The sequence below is a fragment of the Echinococcus granulosus genome (genome assembly GCF_000524195.1).
Source record: "Echinococcus granulosus chromosome Unknown EG_S00011, whole genome shotgun sequence".
NCBI lineage: Eukaryota > Metazoa > Platyhelminthes > Cestoda > Cyclophyllidea > Taeniidae > Echinococcus > Echinococcus granulosus.
In genome coordinates this window covers 276,363-302,308 of record NW_020170391.1, presented here as the reverse complement: position 1 = coordinate 302,308, position 25,946 = coordinate 276,363, and the positions used below count along the sequence as shown (strand labels likewise).

Genomic DNA, 25,946 nt, shown 5'->3' with positions numbered 1-25,946 from the left:
GGTTGTGAGATACCAATTCCGTGCTCCAACGCTGCATCATAGCTGCAAATGACTGGGCTAGAGATGCTGTGGGATATTGCAAAAGCTTCTATGACTCATGATGGGTGGAAATGGTGAAAGGAGTCCAAAAAAGATATTTACATAATCATTTAAAGCTCCCGTATACTGCTAGCCACCTTCAGCTTTCGTGAGACAAAGAGAGACATATAACAGGACTACCATATTGTTCTAGAGCAAAATAATCCTTCACGAAAAAGGGTTTCCGTGCGTAAGCTAACTGGAAACAAGATAAAGCGTGAATAGTCTTTTATAATCAGTCTATTAAGAAAAAATTAACTAAACAGCCAGTATGTTGAATAAAGCCATGCATAAACAAGAATAGTATCAAACACACTAAGAACAGAATGGAATTTGCGTAAGTTAGTTGGTGAAGACCAGTTTACTAGTGACGACAGCCTTTCAGGATCGGATATGAAACAATTGAGACCGCGGCATTAGAATTTAGTACTAGCAGAGATAAAGTAAACTGCTTGATGCGTTTAAGTAAGGGCAGGAGATAGAAGTTACACTTCGATTTGTCGCAAATGAGTTTTCAAGCAATGGTATTCAAAGTGCCCTGATAGGTAAGATATTGAACCTGTACTTTCCGGAAAGTGTATTAATCACGGTTAGATCACTGGAAAATTCGTCTAATTTTTCACAAGGTTAGGTATCCATCAGAGCTATTTCGGAGCTAAATCTAAAGGCGAAGGAGCGCTAAGACACATTTTCATATACGTGCTACAGCAACCGAGTGTTTAAAGGTAATGCATAGTTTTCCATATTTTGGTGTCATCACAATTGAATTCACCTGGAGTAATAGCAAAGCAGTCCGATTTAAGAAATCTAAAATTCTAAAATTGCTTTTGGGATAAACACCCCTCCGGTGGTCCGTGAGCAGTTAGGCATTAAACACTACAAATCATGCGTTCTTACAGCTGTCATTTGCTTAATGTCACAGTGCAGTGGATGTAAGACATTGACCCAGGGAATAGAAGGTCCAAAACTTTGCTTTGCTACCTTCAATCATCTACTGTACCGAAACCTTTCTCTGTAAGCAATCAGTATACTTTAGTGACTGGTGCGCTGTCTACGGGAATAAAGAATCCTCGCACAATGCGGTATTCCTGTTTATCTGCGTCTCTCCTCACCTCACGAAAGCTGGGCGTGGTTTTTTAAAATTCGATCAGATGCCTTAGCAGTATACTGGACTAGTATAGAAAACTTACAATGAAGTGTTTCTTTCAATGAATGTTTAATGAAAATGTCCCACTTCAGTAAGTTAATTTTGAGTTTTAAACTATTAAAGCTACTTTAGTCGTTTGTTAGTCTCTGTTTGTTTGATGTAAGGATTTACCTAGAATGATCTCATGACATGGGTAGAAATTATATTCATAAGTCTCTTAGAAGAACTTTTTGGGGAGTTTTCATATACGATATTTGTCACAAAGGAATAAACGATCATAGGCTTAAAAACAACTCCTAATTTCCCTTTTTAAGGGTAATAAAATTTGCGATAAATTGCTGAGATACTTCAAAGTTATGCCGATTCATTTCAATTTTATTTCAGTCTGGCTAGAACTTCGAAATTCAACAAGACTGTTATACTTCAATATAATGGGGAATTCAATTTAACTATCTCCAACGGAACTTGACCTCGACAAAAACATTATTGCATTGAATAAAAACAAATTCACTCTCTTTCCTGTACAGTTCACAAATCTAACATCAAGCACACATTAAAATCAACACGAAGCAAAGCAAAAAATTTTCTCACATAGATTTGTAATGTTTATCTTTTATAGTAGATTTGTGTGATTTAGAAGAAGTAGGAATAGAGGCCCTGAATGAGATGGGAATTAGGGATTGACAAAGGTGACGAAGATGTAACGAATGCCACTCGTGGTCTCCATGCCCTCGTGCAGGTGAGTCAGTCGGCCGGGGAAGATGAGTGGCCAACCCACGCGGGTGTCCACGAGTTTGCAACCATAACGAAGGAAATGCACACCGCCACCCTCATAATCGACATGAGCTCGATTGAGGGCCATGTCCAGGGTGTAGGTGGAGGCATCGTGATGGAATCGGAGAGAAGCCTGTTCACCGGGCTTGTAGCGCACAACAAAGTTCATTCTTGCCCATGGCTTAAAAAAGAACGGTACAGTCTGTCGTTTAGCGTAAGGAAATAGAAATGACAAGTGCACTCAAGAATCCAAAATACCTACCTTTTCGTTATATCCTTCCCATAGTTTCAGTTGAATAGGATACACATAGGTGCGAAGTACGTGGAGCCAATGCTCTTCCCAATCAATCTGGCGCATATGGATATCGCGAGTTGGGACGGCCTCGTAGCCACTCTCTAGACGAGCGTCATAGTTGGAGCCGTCAGACCACTTGCCATAGTGTTCCATTTCTTCCACCAACTGTCGACAAAAGAGCTCAGACATCAGAGGCATCCAGAAGACGTCTTGGCATGGCTGCTCAAAGTCGTCCTTCGTGATGGATTTATTAGTGAACTTGTAGTAGTCGGGGTGAATGTAGGATTCCTCCCAGTCCTGCAAAGGTATGCAAGTGCAAACAATTGAATGTTTACTTAATCCATTCATTTTTTTAACTGTCTATCGGAAAACAGACTTTCTGAGTTAATGCTTCGTGCAGTATTGTTAAGTAAGTAACTGATTGGTCTAAACACTTAGGGATCTTCCTTCATTTTGGGTAGGTAAGTACTTCTTGATATTTTGGCTAGAATTTAACTCTGTTCAATAGAGTGATTACTTGTTTGTGGAATGAATACTTACAACAGGATTGTCGAAGAGTTGCCACAAATCGTTGTGTAGGTGAACGAGGCCAAAGGTAGTGGGATTGGTGAGACGACCAAATTGAACGCGGTTATCGACATACATAAAGACGTTCTGTAAGGAAAATACAAATTTAATTACAAATAAGACAGATAGGCAGCTTCAAACAAACTTTTTTGGTTGTTGTAGAGGTGAGGGACAGATAAAAGAATTGCTCCTCGATAAAGTCGCTTGTGATTTCCGACAACGCCCATCGACTCAACAGGAAAGTGGATCCAACCAACGGAACGTTCCACAAACCCCTTTAAAATAAATGAAACTTATGACTTAATAACTCTTAACAGAAACATGCTCAGAATTCCTTCGTTACAATATTATAAACGAATAATTGAGAAATATCATCATGCAGCTACATTACATTATACACCAGCCTTGATTTTTATGAGCGATATTTAATACAATTTTAAATTTGGTAGGGAAAAATTACTAGCAAGGTAGTCCACAGCAGCGTCATTAAAACTACTCAGGAATAAAGTCTTCTTCCTTCAAATGTCAGAAGATTTTGAACACTTGTTATGCGATGATGCAACTCACCGTTTGCGACGTTCAACAATTTCAAAGTAATCATTGGATCGTTTGTATGACCCATCATCAGCGATATCTCCCCAGAAAGTTGACCAGAAGGCATTGTGACGAGTCATAAGAGGAGCCACTACACTACGATTGGTTGACACGAGATGTTTGAGTGTTCCTGGCCACGTAAACTGGGCAGTTCCCTCAGCATAGAAGAGGTTCTGGCATTCGGGCCTTTCGAGACACATATTTCTACAGCGATTAAGAGGAAAGACATTTATAAGGATTATTTTTAACCTTCAAATTTAAGAAAAAATAATGTCCAATACACACTTACGCTACGTGCAGGAATACCTTATCTTGTTCCTTGTACAAGTCGGAACCAATTTCTTCAACTGATCGGTAGTGTGAACCATGTTTGTCCAGAAAGTCGTCGACAAACTTTTGTTGTTCCGGTATCTAAAATTGAATGAGGGGCCATTGGGGTTCGGCAGAATCTCGCTTCAGCGCATTACACAGAGGGCAGTATGTTCAACTTACTGCGCAGAAGGTTATAAGATGAATGTGGCTCTTGGGATAATCGAGATTCGCTAGGCGCTTGAAAAAAGATTCGAGGAATGGAGTTGGACGGACGATGAAGACGCCAAGCATCACTACTGGATAGTCATCAGCCTAAAGAAGTGAAATGGGAACGTTGCTTTATTCCTACACATAAATATGGAGCTCTTCTTATTTAGCTACCAGTAAATGGGATTACATTACTTTAAAAAAAAGAGATATTTGTTGAAGCTACATAAGTAAATAAATTGAGATTCACTATAGGGGAAGGGAAAATGATTGTTGTAGTTAGTCCAAACGTGATGTAGGGCAGATACTAAAGTAAAACATTCAGTTATTTGGAGTAAATTTTAATCACGACAATCTAAATACATGAACCGTCCAATTTTCTGCATTACCTGAAGTTTCTCAAGGTCAATTCTGTCTTCATCACAAATTTGACATCCGGTTTCAGGAGACCAAGAACGTGTCAGATAATTGCTCACTCCATTTAGTTCCCTCTAAAAGGTGTTAAATAAGTAGTACATCTCAAGCACATCTATTTGTCTTAAGATTTAATTAAGCAGAAAAAGTGATATTTTCTTATTTTTGGTACCATGCTTATAGCAACGTCATTATACAGTATTGTGGAAATGGGTACTTGGGTGATTATCAATAAATCTGTATTTATTCTAACCGTTAAGACAGGAATTCCTATCTACCGTGGCAGAACGCCCATTTGCAGGCATCTGCGTGCCACGTAAGCAAGCTGGCCAGCGTTATAAGGCAGCACCACGTGTCCTGGGGGCAAGATGTGCCACGTCGGTGATTCGTGGCACCCTCCCAAGGTCACCGCAATGCATTTGCTAGTGCCCATGCCTTAGGACACAGATGACCAACGGAAGTTGAGTGCACACTCACCTCCTAATTTAATATCTACATGAACGTAGTGCATAAAGACTCTCAACCTTATGCTCCTTACCTTTGATACATGATCGTTCGCAGCCACGGCAACTACGGGTACTGTATCAGTGCGAACGTTTTGGATATAGCCTCGGTCGTGTTCAAAACGAATGTTTAGATCTGCTGAAGGAAAATAAATACCTTATATGTGTATTGCAGGAAGACATAGCATGGGGGAATTGTGTAGTTTCCCTGCTTACCAGCATCTGTGGTAATTTGCTGAAAGAAATTGGACGATGTGTCCATTAAAACGGAGGCTGATTGCTAAAATGAATAGATAAGACTGTGCCGTTTATTTTGTGCATTTTTGACGTCACTGGAATGAATTTATCCAAAACTTACTTTTTCGATTCCTTCTAAGTAAGACTTAACATAGTCTTTGTTAAGCATTGGTGGGGGTCTTGGAATGGCTTCATGAAGCAGTTTGGTGCGTGTGAAGAGGCCATAGAACATGGCTTCAGGCTTGGGTTTTTCATCTGCGCTTGCGGAGTCCTGTCAGCATTAAACATATTTCAAATTAAAAAGCGCTGAATGCAGAGGTTTGCAAGTCGAATAAAATATTTGTTAATTGTGAATCTCTTGCTTAGCATTCACTACATATTTTTTTTCATTGACGTCTAATAGCGAAAAAAATCGGATAGTTTTCTTATGTGGAATTTTTTGGAACGGAACATGTGAATGAACTAAACAATTGCCTATGACTTAAATCCACTTTGTGTGGGAGTCAAAAACGAACGAAAATTTACCCCGGCAATGAAGATGTAGTCAGCTCTAAGATTTTCAGCTGTTTGAATAAGATCGTTCGGTCGCCCAATGAGAATTGATAAGTGGCTGTAAAGCGGAATGAGAAGGATATGCTTTAAGCCATATTCGAATATAAAATTTGAAAAAAACAATAATCCTAGCCGTTCGCACAACTGCAAATCACGTGCTGTTCACCTGTCAATAATGAGCACATATTCACTGTCGCTGTTTTCAACTGCCTGTTTAACTTTGGCCAGTTTCACTTCGTCTTTCACCTCATCGGGCGTGCGACCAAAGTCGGAGAGGTCGATTTCCGTGTAGTAGTAGCCAAACACATCAGCAGAACGCTTGCACCGTTCACTCGCATCATCAGGTGCTCCTCTCAGGCCTATCACTTGTAGGGCTGTAGTAAGGTAATTTAGACCAAGTTAGCACACATCATCAATAGCTCTATCGCCTCAAAGCCATTGTGATTTATCAAACTGTAATTCTTTTAAAGGATAGTAATGAATACCGTTATTTTTTGCCTGAAGGGGATGTGATCAAGACTTTCTAAAAATTGGTCAGTCAGACTACAGTTGTGAAAAAGGTCCTATGGCTCCAACCAAATCTTTCTTGAATGAGCAGTTGTGACGCAAAAAGTGGAGCAACCTAGAAACGACAGTTCTTTGCATTATAAAATAGGCGTTTACATGGAACCAATACCAGCAATGACACCCAAATCAACGATATCATTGAAATTTATGAAAACTAAGGCAACTCATTAATAGTGATATTTGAACAAAACGTTCCTAATACATTTGGGTCATAGTTGTGTGAACCATGGGTTGAATCGTTTTAAGTGACATCAGTGCAGCCACTTTTGAGTAAATCATATCCAAGAGAGTTGCATTTCATGCGCCTTCTATTATACTCTGCAGTAGGTGCCCGATTTAAGCAAACTTCGATTAATAGTGTACAAACTGATATCATACAGATTAAAACGGAAACAATTAATGAAGCAACTGCGCCAAAATTATTTATCGGTTTTCACAGTATTTTTTAATAAAATTGATTTAAAATGCTTTATAATAGTAAAAATGGAGAAGATTATTTGACATTTTTAACTTCAAAACAACCTCCTTCTGAGGTTATCGGAAGAACTCGCTGTTTAAAGAGAAAAATTGAGAAAAATTGACACAGAGCACTTAATGTAACGAAGTTTAGTACGTAACATTGCCGGCAAGAAAAATACGCATTGACCAACCGGGAGCCGAGAGAGTGGAGGTCACGCACAGCATGCTGACTAATAGGGAGACCGGTGTGACCATGGCGTTGGATCAGTTGGGACAGCGGTGCGATAGCAATGCTTATATGCCCTGTCGTCAGGTGGGAGGTGCCAATTGGTTGCGCTTCCATTCCCTCACCTTTAAACCTCGCACGCTTATTGGTCGGTGAGCTGGGAATACCGCGTCACCGGCGCCCTGGATGATGACCCTTGCACTTCGGTGCAAATTTGAATGCTCCGGCTATTAACCATAGTTTTGTATCTAAAGTGTACATTTTTTTGCAGTTCCAACTTCTCAAATAAGAGATCAGAAACTCATTGCAAAGTCCTTGTGGCTGATTTATAAAATCAAAAGACCTGATGGCGTTTGTAATGAAACTAAACCTCTGAGGAAACGATGGCATAGCGTACTCCCAGGTTTCAGGTCTCAGTAGCTATTTCAATTAATTGGATCAGACATTAAGCGCACATTGCAGCTACTTCAAACTATGTGAGTTCGGTGTGCTACTTCTTGGTAATTTATGTGGTTTCCGTTGTCCCATACTAAGACCCCCTCTTTATCAGGTTATTTTTAGGCAAGCACCTATTTTAAATCCAAAAAAAGGTTTTTCCAGGAATTTTTCGAAACGTTAGGCTCAGTTAGCACAACTTGCTGTTACTTCTTGCTAATGAAGCATTACCAGAGGACATTGCAAGACTGACGTCATAAGAGTAGAAGATAGTTTACAATTTCTCAAATGCTGACTGAGGATGATGGCGGTGTCACCATTTCTAATAGTAATGTAAGTTCTCAACACTGAGTAACTGTTAGGCTCATTTAATCACGTTTAGGCAGTTTCCTCATGATAAGAGATATTTTTGAAGGCACCTAACAGATTTCATTAACTAACCTAGTTTAGAAAAATTGTTTCAACCAAATTAAATGTGCATTTATAAACCACCTTACTTAAAAATAATTATTAAAGTGTTGTACTTAGTCATTGAGTGGATTAGTGATTCTGAAGGAGGTAATATCGTTGGAATGTCTTCGAGCCTAAAATTAGCAAGTGCATTTAGATTGAATAAACCGCTCGTGTTTTAGTTGACAAATCATGCGGCTAAGCTACCCATTTCTGGAAATATACAAAAACAACTTTTTTTACATCCCGTAGCTCATTTAAGGTTGAAAGAAGTTTTAATCTGGAAGTTTTCTCGATTAAAGTGCTGGCTGAAGTTTTATCGGTGCTTAAAAAGCGGAAAAGCAATTTTTAACCATCATACTCAGTGGTATTAATTAGGACTCATTCAGCGCACAGAGCTAAAAATATATATATATATATCAAAAGTTTGGATGACTGAATAACTATTCTATCACCTCAACTGTTTCAGAGCACTTCAATGGGAAACGTTTGAGTTTGCAAGGGTAAATGAAGACTTGAATGTAAATCTAGCAGGAGTGAGCTGTGCATTACTTAAGGCGAAAATGGACCCAAAAATGGTTTAAAAAGCAACCCAAAGAGCAATTTCACACGTGCTAAATGGTATACCTCTTTGGGTACATTTAAGCTGGCAAACACAACCCAGCTCGCATTCATAATTACGAGTTCACTTTTGGGCGTCAGTCCGGGACACCGAAAATCAAGAGGGTATTTAACTGGTTTCATTATCATTATCCAGGCTGTTATCTCAAAGATTTTGGGCATGTATGCAAGATAGCAAATAAGTGGATAAGTTTACCGCAAAATATAAATGTACTTGGGGCGCTCCGTGGAAAACCTTAACCAACTAAGGCCTTGGAAATAAAGGCAAGTCAAAGGTTATCCACTGCCCAAAGTGCTTAATCTAGACACTTTCCATGATCCTCAAAACTGCCAGTATATTTCAGCAGGTTTTAAAACGCATTTGTAGCCAGAGAAGCACATTTATCTCAGTGCTAAAGGAGGAAGCAAATCCAAAGTCTAGATGGGACTACTTTATTGATATAATTTAAAACTGGGGCAACAAATTCATATCTGCTAAAAGTGAAATGTTTTTGAAAAGCACTACAAATTTATAAAAAATGCAACCTCATTTCAAAATAATAGATTAACACCTGAAAAAGTGGTACCCTTTGCATTCACGTTTCATGATTGGCAAAATCTGCATAGAACCTCAGGTAATTTGCAGTCACCGCTTTATTACAGGTCTGCCAAATTGGCAAACTGCTCGCAAAATCCGAGTCCTGCACCCTCCATATGCAGTACGTACGGTACACAGCTTCCTCACTTCATTGAATTATGCCTTCGTTACGCGACTTCCAGGACGCATGAAGTTTGCCTCGTTCACCTTCCTGCCAATTACAGGGAAACATCAACCATTGAGCTTACAGTGCTATTCATTCCTTGGTCTCATCTCGCTACGAGTGCAAGAGAGCACGGTGGTAAATGCGTGAATAGGTATACTGTCGGGACAACATTAGTACACCCTGCTGCACATGTGTAAGTGTGACAAGTAGTTGTCAGGTGATACTGTACTCTGTTTCTACTTCGACCATTTATTTTTGAAGGATAATGTGTTAGACTGACTTTAAAGCGAAATTAAAGTGTCTCGGGAGCAAGAATGGGACCCTGCTTAGATGTCAAATCCTTGAACTGCTAAATTAGCGGCATTTTTAGTAATAAAATCACACATTTTTTAAAAAAAGTTCTTCTGGTTGCTAATTGTTACAATCGGGTGTAAAAATATGAATATATTGTAGATAAATTCTTTATTGTATTTAAGTGTTTTAAACTTCCAACCGCCCTATTCCATTAAGTGTGCATTTCTCAGAACGTTTCTCGGTGTCTAGTTTGTTGCTGATTGGGAGTACTGTTTCACGTCTCCTGTTGGTACTCTGCGGTTAATTATTCGCACATGTACCGTATTGTGGGTTGGTGACGGGCATTTCAAACTATCAAGATTCATTTTGAGACCTATTGTAAGTCAGTAAAGGTCCACCTATTTTTTCTCCTTAAAAATTTTCTTATAGGTGACCTCTTAGTTACTGTTCTTTGTTTGGCCACCAGTCTCTTTTCGTTTAAGAGTTTGAGCTGTGCTATTTTAGTCATTGTTTTTCAGTGATCGTTTAGGCTTTTTCTAAATTGTCTCATCTCTCGTAGTCGACCACTTATTCATGATCTGCTATTATTTAGCTTCCAATGTTCGTTTCGAAAAGCGTACACAGCAACCATGCTGACCTTATCCATGATGTCGCGTATGACTATTACGGTCAAAGGATGGCGACTTGCAGCAGTGATCAAATGATTAAAGTTAGTTCGCATCGATTCATCCTATCTGCTTATGGTTTCGTGCTTGTGGTCTCGCCTAGTCTCATTTTAATCCATCAACTTTATCACTTGTAATGGGCGGCCTTATTTTTGTCTTTCTTAAATGCAGATCTGGGACCTTCGCGATGACCAAGAATGGGAGTGTACCGCTAGGTGGAGATACCATTTGGGTTCGGTGTGGCGTGTGTGTTGGGCGCATCCCGAATTCGGGCAGATCATCGCTACTTGCTCATTCGACAGAACCATTGCCATTTGGGAGGAAATCACTGGACAGGTGCGTTGCGGCACTAGAATTGGTGTTCTCATATCATGCAAGTAAATTGGCAAGCTCTCTGTGCTTGGGCAGTTTTTTGTTGCATTTATGGAATTCTTCTGTTCGCTCTCCATATAATCTCGAGTAAGTCGATAAGATGGTACGAGTGTCACTTGCGACTACCTAGTCCTAACTTTTAGCCTTCGTTAAGCTGGGGTGATAGTCTATCATTAGGCCTATACTTTTTTTGTACATCAGCAAGTCGCAAATATGGCAAGTGTTTGTGAGAATATAAGCCTTTTTCATTCGCTTACCATGTGAATATACGGTAGGATTTACAGTGGCGTTTATCTAGTTTCAACTGTTGGTCAGCATTGTTTAAGTGCGAGTACATCAATTTCAAATATCTTCATGTAAATGACAGGAGGTCGTAAATACGGCGAGTGCGGATGGAGATGCGTCGGCATCGACGCCAGCGGCAGGTGCAAATGCTGCAGATAGTGGCGACAATCAACAGGCCACTGCAACGAATCCCACCAGCACCTCTAACACCCGCGGGGGCGTGTGGATCCGTCGGGCGCACCTGGTGGATCCGCGCAACTCCGTCACCGGCTTGATGTTTGCACCGCGCTTTCTCGGTCTTCAACTGGCTGCCATTTCAACTGATGGTGTGCTTCTGGTCTACGAAGCCCAAGTTAGCTCTCAATTCTCATCTTCACGCTGTCAAAATGGCGCTTCACAAATTACATGTCAATCATTTACGCGAATTTCCACTTAAATATTTTAATCCAATAATGAAATTAAAATATATAAGCTTAGCGGGATTTCTTTTACATACAAAATATTTTCAGGGGAGCAGCTTGATCACTTTTTTACAACTAAAGCTTATTGGTGCTACTAAACTATTGGAATTATGGGTAATTTCGTTTGCGTTTTACTCTTGCAGGATGTTATGAATTTATGTCAGTGGACCGTTCAATGTGACTTCGCCACCAACACGACCGGCTCCTGTTTGGCCTGGTCTCAGGTAAGTCTTGTATTTCACTTTCCAATGTCTAGCCTCTCTAGTAAAGGAAATTGGGATCGTAGCCCATTTTAGATCCGGTCAGCTTTGTAGATGGGTGTTCTTAGGTCATGCGGTGTTCTATTGGTCAGCGAATCGAACGATAAATCAAGAAAATCCTCGCCGTTGATTGAGCATCTTTAATGTGAATGTTGCCGTTATCATAATGACATGTAAATTCCGCTCTCACTTCCGTGCCAGAAAACGTTATTCGACTATTGAGATGAGCATAGACTATTATAAAAACTTTTTGAAGCGCTTTCTTTTTTGGTAAATGGGTGAATAAGCAGATGCTCACGTTCTCGCGGGTCTTACGTGATAATATTTGATCTGGTCATAGTGGTCCTTTTATCAGAACCTGACTCCTTCATTATCCTTGAAGCAATCTCCGTTTATACCTGATTTATTTTTTGCAGTTTAAACGAAGTTATCTAAAAAGTACGAGAAATGTCTTCGGTGTAAATGACTGTCAATTTCCTATGAGCTAAACGTACCTTTTTCGACTCCAGTCACGATTAGATCCACCACTTATTGCGGTGGGGAGTGCCTCGCTCCATGAAAATCAGCACCAGGGTGATTTGGGAGAGTTGGGCACTTGTCACTTGGCTGTTCGGGGGTCGGATGTCAACCCCAGACATGGAAAATTGATCCTTCTCGAATACAACGAGAGTTCTCGTCGCTGGAACCTGGTTCAGGATATAGTCGATATCAAGGACTCCGTCTACGATGTTGCCTTTGCACCCAGCATGGGACAGTCCTATCAAGTTCTTGCTGTCGGCTCTGAAATCCTCTTCATCCTCCTCATCAAGTTTGTCGCCGCTCCACAAGTTGGTCAGTCACTGAATATGTTTTTACTCATTACTTTGTAAGTAACAGTCTATTCCAGCGGCAATATTTTTAGCGGAGAATGGTGTCAACACACCAGGTGCTTACAATGTCTCCGTGATGGCCCGTTTCGAGAATCATGGTGGTCGTGTTTCGCGAGTCGCCTGGAATTATCAAGGTAAAGTGGTTTGCTTCTGGGGAGATTATTGGGTTTCACTCTTGGTTTTCCGTAGTTTTTATTGTTTTAGGACTTGCCGATATTTATGTGGAACTACAAATATCTCCTTCATGCTTGATGCATGGACTGAGCTTTAGCATAAACTAAACATAAATTTCACAGAGAAGCGAATGTCAGAAGACTTTATATTAGGCCGTGCTGTTTATAATGTCTATGATTACTTACCTTAGCTAGTAAACGCCACTCGAGTTTGAGCTAGGGACCATTTCCAAGTTAAAAATCCACTGATATCGGGTACGTTCTCTCTCCGAATTTGCTAGAGTTGCACTGCACTTTTTGAATCGTACACAATGGACTAGTGTGAGTTCATCAAGATTGAAATCACATCGGGAGAAATGTTTAATCGTTTCCCTTAAACTTTCAAATGGAAGGCCATCAATGAAGGGTCGTAATGTTGCGTTTAGTGACGCAAAGTTATCAAAAAATGTTAAATTCTCGCGAAATTTCACTTATTTATGCACATTGGAACATCTGAATTCATTCCCAAGTGGCAAAGGGTAACTAGTGCAAACAGCAAAACTCGTTTTAGATTGCGGTTCACAATTTTTGCTTTCTTCCTACTTCCATTTACCATGTTCTTTTCTCTCAATAATCTCCAAAATAAGTTCAGACCCCTGCACCTTCTTCCTTCCTCCTCCCTTCCCCCTCTCCCCCATGGAATTTTGCAGGGAACTCACAAAATGGACTCGCGCGTTAATAATGCAAGCTGCCGTCGCCTACCAGTTGTAATGTCAGAGGCGCACACGCAACACGCTCGCTCGCCCTCTTGTGTCCTTCCTTAGCTATGCACCAGGGCGTGAGTAGCGGCCCACACTGTCCACGTTTTGATGAAGTGCACATGTGCATGCATACAAATAGGGAGGGAAGTTACAGAGGGTGGAGACAGGGCCTCCCGTTATTTACTACTCGTGGATATCGCCCACTTTGTAGGTGTGTGTGGGCGCATGCGTGCAACTATGTGCCCACTGCCGTGCGTATCTTCTCCTAAAGATACTTCTTCTTTTTGCTTCTGTTTTTGTTGTGACCGTGCATATTTGATGTCCTCTGCGCCCATATGGGTGGCCGAGTGGGTGGGCGGATTCAATAATTTCTTGTTCGTTGTTTCAGTGGAGGCTCCTTTAACAGATCTCTTTCAAATGCAAGATTCATCTCTACCGTTGGACCGATTCTATGCTTTTTGCTGACTGTTTCCACTCTTAATTGATTTATTTTGGATATTAAAACCCAGTTGGCCCTTGCGAAAAGGTAGTACAAATTAAATTGTTACTTATTGCGTGCTTCGGAATCTACCTTTTGCATTCATCTTCGAAATTTATTATTCTCTCAACTTCCTTCTAGAAGGGGTCAAGTTTTACCACCCTTTGTGCTTACTATGTAGCACCTAACTTCGCAAAGAGGTTGAGGTTTCTGATATAGGCGAAACTCACCTACAATTTCACACCTCCATCAACTTCAGTATCTTACTTTTGCAATGGGAGTGGAGGGACGGGAGGGCAGAAGTTTACTTTGTTATGCATGCACGCAAACTCTAATTCACACAACCCCTTTTGTTGGTCGTATTTGTGCACTAGCCAACTGTGCCACATCTCCGTGTGTGGGAAAAGGAGCATGTATCCGACGCATTCCTTCGCATAAAAGAGAATTCATAACACTGTAGTTTAGTAAATTTGACTTTAGTCTTTCACAAAACGAAAAAAGCCCAAATTTTAACGATTTCATGTTGTCTGGGTTATTTTTTCATCAATCGTCTTTGAGGCTGATTATGCACTCTCCGGCTTTGATTTGATGCCGGCTATCCAGATGAATCCGGTTTATGGACTTTTTTTCAAGTCATTTTTTTCGTGACTAGTGTGCGGCGTGTAGTCTTCCTCTGTGAAATACAGTCACCCAAACGCCTTAGCAACGACAATTTCACGATTGACGCAGTACATACATAGGTCTGCGTTGTGAGATTTAACAGCGCTGGTACAGCAGCTTGATGAGCGGCCTGCAAATTCCCCTTCACTTGTAGCTGAGTGTTATTGCCTTTGTCGGCCCCATATAGAGCCCTCGTAAAACGCTCCTTCTGAATGCTGCTATTGGCTCCGATTTCTGGAAAGTGGCACCTGTGCGGGTGGTCATCGGGTTGACTGTGATTTGCTTCCATTTGGCGGCATGCTTACTCCCGTGTTTTCCCTATGTTTAGTTGTATTCCTGAAATAATCTCTGTGCAGGTGTTGCCTCACGCCTTGGGTGGTCGTCGTTTAAGGTAAAACGGTGTTGTTTTATTTCTTTTAACATCGCGCAAATAGTACTTCCGAGGGATCGGTGTAAACTTGGCTTGTTACGGGGATCAGTAAATTTCTTTTATTCCAAGTAAGATTCCAAAAACATTTTCTTAAGTATTCTACTTACAGTTTATGCAAATCGTACATTGCTCCTGTAAAGATTTCCTCAAAAAGTACCGATCTCAGTCTTATGCGAACGCATTCATTTTCGTGTGACAACTAACAGTAGATTGCTCAAAATTCATCATGACTACTCTCGGAACGAAAGGAAGAAGCGAGTTGAGACTTACTATTTTCTGCGCTGACTCGCTTTTCAGGAAACATATTGGCCTCCGCTGGAGACGACGGAACAGTGCGTCTCTGGTGTTCTAACTACCTGAAAGCTTGGTTCCCTCTTGCCGTCATTTGTCCTGGTGAGATCAGTCTGCCCACACCACCATCGCACCTCAGCGCCACCTCGGCTATGGCTGCAATGGATCGACAGTCCCATAGCTTCTCGAGTGGCGCTACCGCTGCCGCAGCTGCTACCACCGTTGGCGCTATTACTGCTCCTCACGTCTCCTCCTCCTCTTCGCTCTATCCCCGCGACTCCGTCTCCACCAACATCACTGAGCCTCCGTCCGGTGGCTTGCTTGCTGCTGCCACGTCAGACATCTCTGTAGCGTCTATCGCTTCTACTGGTAAGCCAACTTGGTGGATAGATTGTCCACTTTGTGGCTAGAAATGATATAGTTCGTGTCAATCTACGCTATGTCCTATTTCCTCTATTACTGACGCCGTCCTGTTAATAACTTTTTTCCTGTACTCTCATTCTTGACCCATTACGTTCATGAATCGTAAATAGCATGCTTTAAGAGGCCATTTTCTTCTAACAGTTCCGCTAACCTTGCGAAACTTCGATGCAGGTATTTTGCATGCATAAATGAAAAGGGAATGTAATCGGCTCGCTTAAATAGCACTACTTATGACTAACTGGCTTCTCGCATAATCACATCTAGACAATTTCTTCATTTTATTGCTTTAATTCATAACTCAATTATTCTCAGCAAGACTAATAACCTTTGTTTAATGATTTTGTTTTTTGTTTGCTACTTGAAATCTTTGTGTTTTCTAGCTTTGGGGTTGAACCGTTCCTAAAGGTAGGTGCCAGCCTCTACCCACCACAGCCTATTAAGCTCACTGTTCTCTCTTCACTCTTCATGTTCGCGTGCAATGTTAGTTGTTTGAAATGTCGGAATATTGCTATCGGCCCCTCTGCTTTGTTTGCTGGTTACCACTCCCGTACAGATTGGACGAGTCTTGTTGCACGGATGAAATGTGATATCCCATCATGCCCGATTGTTGAAACGATGTGCTCCTGGTAAACGTCGTTGTTCATTCTCGCAAAGCGCTTCTTGTGCATTGTTGTTCGATATTTTTGGAGTTTAGTGTTTAATTGCCTATATTTAAAAGTTCTCCAATTTTTCTTTCATGAGATGTACCCGCTATTTTTTGCGACAGTAATCACAAATTGGTTTTTTACACTGCTACATTGTTGGCTGATTTACCCGTGGCCGATTTCATGCGTTTTCGTCAGGCGTGATTCGTGTTGTTACAACCTCTGATGTCAGGCGCAGTTTTTCTTGTCTAATCATATTACAGATCTACACCTTATGTTGCTGACTCGGCGTTGATACCGCTTTCAAAATTAGCACTGCAGTGCTCGAATCAGCTTCCCCATGCTCCTAAATGACCCACATCATCCTATGCTTAGTTTCCATTTCGTTGGGGACTAAGCTTTGAACTCATTCGAGTCTATCATGTGGTAAGGTATCATTCAATAGCTTTTTTTAATTTTGTTGAAGCTTTAGCCTGGCCCCTTACCCTAACCTGAAAATCAGCTTGCAGTCAGTTGACTTGGCTTTCGTATATGGAAGAGAATTGGCAATTTTCTCTACTCATCCGCACAAATGCTACACTTGCGCTTTTTGATCATAGATTCCTTATCGCAGCTGTCAGTTCAATGCCGATATGCCAAATTTTCTCACTTTTTCAAGGCTCGTACTTAGCACCCTACTGCTTTTTGTCTACGGCTATGTGATTTACTTTGAGAATTTTAATCATTACTGAAGCCTTAAATTTCCGCGCTTTCCTTCCTCCCTTAATTACGATCTAAATCTACGCCCCACATCACAAGCCACGATTTCCTTCGATAATAATAACGTTATAATCGTGTTTTGCTGACTTTAATGAGCCTCGGTTGACTTTGCTGTCAAATTTGGATCAGCGTTTATTTTCATTTAATTCATTCATGAGTGCTGACCGGGTCAAAAATCATTGATAATAATTTATTTCTGATACAGGAATACCTTTTTCACACGTTGGGGAAAGGATATCTACTCTACTGGCGGTTCGGCTTCTCAGATTTAGAGCGAACCAGTACCTGATTGCTTTCGGGTCCCCTAAAAATGGGTTGTGTAAAACTCCCGCTTTTAACTAACGCGTATTAGTGCATTCTTTTCATTATCGCTGAAAACGACGATGTCCATCTAGCTCATAATGAAGATGCAAAATTCATGTTCACATCGCTGGTGATAGAAGCAGCGTGTTATCGCCACTTTTGGACAATTTTCGATAAGTCATACGAGGAACAGTGGACGACCGATAAAGAACATCCAGTGGTATGACATCAAAGAATGTACGCGCGGTACCGCAGCATTTGAGCACCTGGCCTATTTTGACCTTTCTTCAACAGCAGTGGTAGTAATGATTATAGCTGTGGGCTAAGCGTCGGTGTACGAGACACGCGGGCTTCAGTTGTTTTACTGTTCTGTGGGCTCTGTCAAGAAATCTGGCAAAATTATTCGTACAATTTTGTGATGAATAGCACCTCACCTCGTTTTCACCTGTCACTCTCACTCTCACTTCTTTATTCTCGCTGACGTCCCACAAATGCTCACACGTGAGTCGCCCCATCTCATCCCGTTTACTTGTAATATTTTCATTTCTCGCCTGTGCTTTGAGACTTTCGTGGTTACATGAGTGTGTATTTTTGCTCAAATAGAATGGTCTCTTGTTTGCGGCCGTTTTTAGCAAATTTCTTTCGTATATTAGTAACGTAAGGACTCTACTTTAGTATAGCCCTAATCGGAGTCTTTTGTTGTGTAAACCATCTCACCTCAGCCATATTTGAGGCAAGTAGACTCGAGTGCTCTCAAACACCGAAACAGTCACATCGATAAATTGTACAAACTCCTATTCTCGGGTCACATTATCGTATGGCACAGTTAATCTTCTATATCGTCATGCGAAGGTCAACTTTTTGTACATTTTAAGAATTATGTTCCATTTTTTTTTTATCTATGATATTTACTAAAATCTATTCAATCGCTCTTCCCCAATAAATATCCTAGCTAGTGGAAGTATATGTATTTTTTGTGGAAAAATGATGCCGGTGCTGAATTCTTCTGCGGGTTTCGACCCGACTTTGTGGCCTCAACCGTGTTTTTTCTTCCGAGTATGGTCAACGGTTCACTGTTTACCCTTTTGCAGGAACCGCGAAACCAGTTAGATTCACAAAAAGCGGCAGCGTGGTGTATGCGCGCAATCAAGTTGTCTGGCACTGAGTGCCGATATCTCTCGTGTTCCTTTTTTCCCAACCTCGTGGAAATTGCTATTTTTTATATGCATTTTCACTAATAAAGTGAAGACAATTGCAGATCTGTTTCAATCGTTTTATGTGCAAAACGTCTAGGTTCTCGGTATTGCTTCACTTCTTGCCTGTCAATCGACTGAGACTCATAGGCACCACTATCTTATTAGGCGGGATTTCACAAACTATTTGTAAATGTAGGAATAGACTGTAAGGCACGGGCAGTTAACGGTTCTTGTAATCTATGCGTTTAACTTCTAGTCATAAGTAGTAGCGATTGGCTGGTGGGTTAATATCTATTGTTGTCAAGCACAACGGAAGGTTTAAACAATCTGGAAGGTGGCAACAACCTACGAATACCCATAAGGGCCAACTAGTGTTGCATGCGTGCAGTTCCCCATTGTTGTGGTAGTGAAATGGGAAAGAGGAACCAACACCATCTATCTAGGTGGTGCCAGGTGTCCCTATTAGATATTATCTGTGTTTGTGGGGTCGGTCTTTGCCTAGCTTATCCTTTAATTGAAGGGGTTGTGTAGATTTGAAATGGGGAATAAAAATCTCGTGAAAACAGAATGAAGGTCACTTCCCACTAGTGTCCGCGTGCGAGGGTGCGATCCCACCGTCAGTGAGCCTTTATTAGACCATTCGGATCTTAACGCATACCTTCCAGCAAAGTTGCACTACATTTGTGCATGAAACCGGCTATGGTTATTTTCAAGTTGGGACTAAGTGGTCACTGAGAAATGGCATACCTCACAAATCAGCTTATAGATGTGTTTGCCCTCCCCTTATGCTCTTTCGGCTCAAGCCAAACATACGCTTGACAAGGACAGCGCATGATGGAAGCTTAACCGATTTCGCCCTTAACCAGCACCACTTCATCAAGGGATATCAGATACAGTGAAAAAGCACTTCCCCTTAATAAAGTCAAGCGTCTCCTCTGCAGGCATCACTACCTGACGGGAATTCAGCTCAAGTTCTAACAATATGCTATTGTCTTATTTGGGAGGGAAGTTTCTTAATTAGGAGAGTCCTGCCTGAAATCGCGTGAATAATGAATGCGTGAGTTTCAACTAAGTCCTTTGCTGAATATCATTAAGGACGTTCTTACTCGTTATGGTCTTCCTTTCAATGGCTGAGTATTTTTTTTGTTTTTACAAGCCTAAACTAATGAGCTTTCATTTTTAATTTTGGAAATACGCATTTTATGGAATTCTAGGGCGGTATCGTGATGGAGGATCACGTTATAATCAACGTTTTTGCCAATAAGACAATCAAATAATAGTTGTGATATTTGTACACTTGTCAATTTTTGGTTTGAAGGTCATTTTTTTAGGAAAATGATTTTAGATTAAGAACCTGGATCTTAATTTCTGCCCCAGTAGTACCATCACCTACGTGTTGCCTCATGTCTATCACTGTGCGTAGTTTTTTAAAGTTGCAAGCTCATTTTTCTGCATTTGCAGTTCGCGTCCTTAAATAAAACTTCACAATTTGGTTTTCCACTGAGTTGATAAAATTACTTCTACGCTGTAGCCATGTGGTGAATGTTGAAGCTAATCGGTACATTTACAGATTTTCTAATATAATTGATTAAAGCGGGCAAGAGGCCATTACACAAGCCAGCCAAAACGTCACCATAACCAAGGCTGCTTGTCACATACTCTGTTTCTGAACACTGATCAAGCCGTCGGTCGCCGAAACTGTCATTCACTGCATCTAATTTAAGTTGCTAGATTATTTTCTTAACCATCGCTTTGTAATGGATCATGGTCGATGGACAAAACATTGTACGCTCTATCCTATGCAAAGGAAGCATTGTAAGATTTCCTCAGAAGAATATATTCTGAGGCCTTAAATGAAAGACAAAATGCGACCCATTTGGTGGTTTAAATCTTAACAATTTTGATGAATTGGCCTTAAAGCATGCAGAATTATTTTTATTGACAAAGGTACATATATTTTACATTATCCTTATTATTAACTACTGCTATTAACAAGTTGGGTAACTCAACTTATCCGTGAAAAAGTGTAGATTGCTTAGTAAATTGTCCCAATCAAGCCAAATCTGCTATCTTTTAAGTACAGAGGGAAAAGCATTCCAGACATCTTATGATATGTGTTGTTTATTACGTCCAACTGTTTAAGAATTTTAGCAAATTATGGCATTTTTAAGTGTTTGATGCATTTATATCCTGCTTAAATCTTAACCTAGGGTGGAGAAGGTTTCATTTACAAACCATTACCCTATAAGTATGAATCTGCTGGATATTTTTTATTTACCGATTGAAGCCCCCTATTTATAAAAAGTTATATGGCGGACTACTTACTAGAAAATTCCCAATTTGATGAGGTATAAAGATGGTCGACTGTGTCAGAATTCATTGCATGTGTTGTAAACCACTCAAAAGTAGTGACCAATGATGTTAGAAGGCCATTTGGGAATACCGAGTCGGTGACTAGTCTGGCAGCCGGGATCAGGGTTATGCTAGCCCATGTTTCGACGCCACAGTGTCGGGACTGACTGACACGATAATCGGTCCCCTTCCTCTTTCTCGAACCACAGCTTTACTTACTCTCTTGACGCAAGCGACATTCGTGCTTCCACATTCACGCCGTTCTGTAGCGAGTACACAACCAATTTACGATGTGGACCACGCACGAACAAGTCCTCAGCACATTTTAGCGAAGTGAGTAAAAACTATCTGAAATACTTGAAGCCACTGGTTGCATAATGATGCGGGACGCTACATGGATAAATAAAAGGCGATCAATTCACAAGTACAGGGAGCATCTAATGGCAAGATCTAGACTTCTATAAAGTAATGATCCAACTAAATATATCATGAGAAATTATAAATGGATTGCTTTACTTACGAACACGCATTTTGGAAAATAAAAGTGGTAAAAAAATAACCTAAAAATTTTATTAATTGCTGCTTTTTTCACCCACAAACAACAACTGCCAGAAAATATGACGCAGTGCTGTGCTAAATAAGCTCAGCGCACATTTTAGTCTGATGGCACACAGACGGTGTGCTCCCATTTACGGCAGAAAGGCAGCTTGGGTCTGCGAAGGTGGTGTGAAGAGCGAGCGTAGTGTATACTGTTGGCAGGGAGGGGAGAAAAGAGGACCCAGTTTCAGCAGATGCGGAAGCAGGCCACTGAAGAAAAGGAGCTGCGTCAGCAGGCTCGTCATCGGTGTCAGGGAGAGTGGGCTGGGGGTCGGAGAAAGAGATGGTGGCGGGGTTGGGAAGGGAGCAAAAGTCGTCGCTACCTCTACCAACTTGCTGCTGAGGTTGATGGGCTCCGTCTGCGGCGGCGGGAGAAAAAACGGGTGTAGTGGTGGCACAGGAGGTGAAGGCGGATGAAAGCTTGGCCGCCTCAACTTTACCGGTGGGTGACGAAGGAGAGCGTCGGCGTGGCGTTTCTGTCCCACCAGACTTGGCGGTGCTGCCATATCGTTGACGAGATCGCATAGAATGGTGGAAAACTTGGTCTGCTCCAAATTCTTCCTCACTCGGTCACAGGTTTCAATCAGAAGAGCAAGTGGACTGGATTTTGTGGGATCCTCCTGAGCACAGCACAGATGATGGGTGGATTGATTCGTCTAGTGTACAATCTCGATGGTCAGTTGGAAAAACGATACTATTTTTTGTTAAAGAATCAAAACCAATATGGCAAATTGTTAGGAGGTGGGTGAAACAATCAATTTAATTAGCGAGGAATTCGAGAATTGAAAGCCCTCAGCGAATCACCAAAGGAGTGTACTTTTTAAATCGATTCCTGCCTTCGAGATGGCAAACTGAGTCATTACCAAGCTCCTCACGTCTTTGTGCTCTCCCACCCTATATTTCCGTACAATTAAATCATGGACAAATGATGTTTCGAGCAAAGTCAATTCAAAGTGGTCGGAGCCAAGATAGGCTTTTGAAAGCCGCTATAAGTATTTTTCGTTGAAAAAATGAGATGACGTCAAGGATTTCAATTGAACGTGAATTAATGCACTCGCTATTTATTATTAGCAGATCTAATGAAATTAAAATGAATTAGAGGATAAATTGAACTATATTTGACGGCCTGGCATGCTTAGTCAATTCAACCGATCAAACAATAATCAAGTAACAAAAACAACACTTTCTAACTTTAGCCATTTAAAAGCACATCAGTCTTGTTTAAATGTGAGAGTCACCGAAATTATTTAACTCTCAGTTTGTCAGAATTGTGTTCGTCGTGAATCCTTTTCAATCGCAAACGGGGTTTCAAGCGATTGGTAATTTATAAGCAACCTGATTTCATTAAGGCATTATTAACAAAACCATTAATTACCACTTAAAAAAATTTGACTAATAAAGGGAAGGCTGTCAAACGCGCCCATGTGTAGATGGATAAACTTCCAGGAGTACTCACCTTATCCAAACTGTCCGGATCAATGTAGTTATTACAAAACGTTTTGTCAATTTTAAGGAAAGAATTTTGGGCTGGGTTGCAAACAACGGCCTTTTCTAATGCCGAATTCATGATTGTGTGCTCGTATTGCTAATTTGTACAGGTTCATCAACAATGTCTCACCCTTTGCATAAACAGGTCTGGCTGTTGTCTGATTGGCTAACTTGCAGCTATGCGATGGGACACAGGCAGAAGACGATTGGACAGTAACTTGTGCGGTGCGCACGTGTGTGGATTGGGCGCTCTGTGCTCAGTAAGCGATGGGGTTACACCTGGGTTGTGAATGCTTGATTGGACAGTACTTTGGATTGTACTGTCCACACGCTATTCAAAATTTTAAGCCAAAACAGCAATACAATAGCTCCTCGTTATCTCACTATTCACAATTTGCGATCCATGAGGGCGCCTCTACAATGGAAGTGTTAGAGTATTCCCATAGAATTTACTCCTCAAACTATCATTTTCCATAAGAACGCCTTTGTTACTAGCTATAAGATTCCAGTATGAGCGGAACAAGCAAAAAAAAGCTCAGCCTTAGGATTACGACTATATCGTTTTTCATTGCCGTAGTGTTTGTATTATGCACTGGTAAGTCGGATACGAACTGACTTGTTTAGCCGCTATTATTTCACCTCTTAAGGCATCAAATTGTTTCCACTGTAGGGGTTTTGTGAGTTAGTTTGCTACGTTCTAACAAGGAGTAGGGTAAAATATTATAGATAATGCATTATGACGCCGACTTTCTAAATTTCAAATTCTAACGTCCCAGTACTAACAGTGAATTCTTATGAATAGCTTTAACCTTCAACCAAGGATAAAGCTCTATTGCAACCTTTTTAAAAGATGATTGCATTGTTTGCTTTTAATTCCTAACTTAAGAGGCGGAAATATTCATCGAAAGGACCGGAAAATGTAGAATATGCAAGTTATGGAATGTGGCGAAAATTTTTTCTTCTGAGTTTAAACCGTACATATAGTTATTTTTAACCAGTCGAAATAGCTCAATGAAACCAAATAATAAATTGACTCAATAGTATGGGATAAGCTTTCAGCAGAAGAGTTGTAAGAGTTGTTAGACAGAAGTGTGTTCAGTATCATACCGGTTAAAAGGTTCATTATGCATTCAACAATGGAGCAATTAGATTTAATAACAGCTAATAACGTGGACACTGAAATAAGATATCATATCGGGCTTGTTTGCATGTCTTATGTGGAACCGACCTCCCTCGCTACATTCCACTTCAAGCAATGCTTTTTTAACAATTCGTAATTCAACCAACCCACAAATATGATAATGGGTATTTCAAAGTGCTCAGTTCAAATTTCGACTTTCTTCTGAATCTTACAGCTATTGAAACTTTAGCAAACTCCTTGCAAAGATTGGTGATCACAGTTGGAAGCCTATTTCTCCATCATAAAATATTACTTATTGCTAATTATTAGCAGCCCTACAGGAGTACCTTCTTTTACTCATACACAAAGTCCTTTCCATTAGTTTTTAATAAGCTATTTTACTTTTTATTTAGTAGGATAGCATGCGACTTTTACCATATTTCTTTAACAAACTTGCACACTTTCCTGCTCCTACCTTAAGAATATGAATTAGCTTAGAGAATTTAACCCACTCATTAAGTTTTGTTAAGTAAAATTCTAGTACCTCTTGCAAACAGGCGTTTACATTAAGGCAATTGCTTTTGTACGTAGCAACAGTGTTTCTGGGACCTCTTTGCTCCAGGTTTATTCTCTTTTCATGAAAAAGTCAAAAAGGCAGTGAGTGGTATCACCAATCGAGTCACCCTGTGCGTGCATGCGCCGATTCAGATAACAGTGACAGCAACTGCCACCGCAACCACATTGTTTTTGTTCGGTTCAAACGCCCTACCCACTGTTTGCTTAACCCACTTTGCGCGGCATAACGACCATCCATTTTACACGGCGCGTTAGTGCGCCTGCAGGGGTGTGTGAGGGTATGTTGTGGATTTGCCCACGCGTCGAAGTAATTCAAATAACAAAATTACACAGACACAAGCACACCCAGAACCAGTGATTGTGTGCGTAACGCAAAACGGGCTGTAGATGAGAGATCTGGTTACAGTACCGCCCTCTTCTAACCAACAATGCTTAATCACCCCTTCTGTGGTGCGTCTGTTAGCATTTACAGTGAGACCTGCTTGGTGAATAACAACACCCTCCACACGTTTATTACATTGTGTTCACAAGTGTTCAAGCAGTAGTTTTATCGGAGTCTTGTTTTGGGAATTAGCTATTGCATCGATTATAACAAAAATCCAGATCCAAATTACAGGATAAGCAGGTTTGAAACCTAACAAACGTGATTTACATATTGTCAGAAATGAGGTTAACGTTTTTAGCCGATGAAGAATGGCATCATTTTCCAGTTTTCTGCGCCCAAATTATGTGAGTAGTGTACGCTCACAACTAATGGTAAAGTCCAACTGCGATATCTCCCATTAAAATAGTATAACTTATTTAAGTATTCCCTTTAGACGTGCTAGCGACTTATACGTCTGATTAGAACAACACATCGACAGCCACCAGTGTCAGCGTCAATACCATTGCCATTGTCAGCTTGCTTTCTGTCGGCAGCGCACACTTTGATCATCGTGCGGAGTTTTTTGCCGTTAACCCACTGGTCCTCTGCCCCATCTCACCTTCACTGCGCACACCGCCACCCGATAGACTCAGTCAAGCAGGGCCCACTGAGTCGCCTTTGAGGTGCATTGTATAGGTGTCCACCACAATCACTACCACAATGCCGTGAATTTGTGGTTGGTGGCCTAGGACCTGACCATTCTCACTTCTTCTCTCTATTGCATCACGTTTCTGTCATCTCTATCCGTTGCAATGAAAAGTAATGCGAGTATTACGGGTATTGCTCTACCTTTTTGGCTGAATGCAACCGCTATTCGATTTTGCCTAAAAGGCCTCTTTTAGCCATAAAAATTACTAAGAAATAGGTATGGAAACGAAAATACATAACCAAGAAATAAGACTTTT

The 25,946-nt window shown here is 40.9% G+C and overlaps 4 protein-coding genes across 4 annotated transcripts in view; 2 read left to right on the top strand and 2 right to left on the bottom strand. All coding sequences in view use genetic code 11, as the record gives it.

Moving 5' to 3' along the window:
- Positions 1–1,898: 1,898 nt before the first annotated feature.
- EGR_02415 (Procollagen-lysine,2-oxoglutarate 5-dioxygenase 2) lies at positions 1,899–6,961 on the bottom strand (the record flags this gene model as incomplete). The annotated part of the gene is made up of 14 exons (XM_024491664.1): positions 1,899–2,180; positions 2,262–2,591; positions 2,835–2,948; positions 3,007–3,136; positions 3,429–3,659; positions 3,745–3,866; positions 3,948–4,079; positions 4,364–4,465; positions 4,927–5,030; positions 5,108–5,171; positions 5,250–5,399; positions 5,654–5,738; positions 5,847–6,054; positions 6,898–6,961. 14 exons carry the CDS (start codon positions 6,959–6,961, stop codon positions 1,899–1,901), a joined length of 2,118 nt encoding a protein of 705 aa, XP_024353815.1.
- Positions 6,962–10,073: 3,112 nt separating this feature from the next.
- EGR_02414 (Nucleoporin seh1) lies at positions 10,074–15,569 on the top strand (the record flags this gene model as incomplete). Its single annotated transcript, XM_024491663.1, has 7 exons — positions 10,074–10,184; positions 10,312–10,476; positions 10,880–11,149; positions 11,402–11,482; positions 12,028–12,349; positions 12,405–12,521; positions 15,166–15,569. The coding sequence occupies 7 exons, from the start codon at positions 10,074–10,076 to the stop codon at positions 15,567–15,569; spliced, it is 1,470 nt and encodes a 489-aa protein (XP_024353814.1).
- A 5,956-nt stretch (positions 15,570–21,525) lies between these two features.
- EGR_02413 (hypothetical protein) lies at positions 21,526–23,000 on the bottom strand (the record flags this gene model as incomplete). Its single annotated transcript, XM_024491662.1, has 2 exons — positions 21,526–22,053; positions 22,890–23,000. 2 exons carry the CDS (start codon positions 22,998–23,000, stop codon positions 21,526–21,528), a joined length of 639 nt encoding a protein of 212 aa, XP_024353813.1.
- A 2,310-nt stretch (positions 23,001–25,310) lies between these two features.
- EGR_02412 (hypothetical protein) overlaps positions 25,311–25,946 on the top strand; it is a gene marked incomplete at both ends in the record, with an annotated part of 2,164 nt that continues 1,528 nt past the window's right edge. The window contains one exon of the mRNA XM_024491661.1: positions 25,311–25,346. Within this exon, the coding sequence (XP_024353812.1) occupies positions 25,311–25,346 (36 nt within the window). The remainder of the gene's footprint in view (positions 25,347–25,946) is intronic.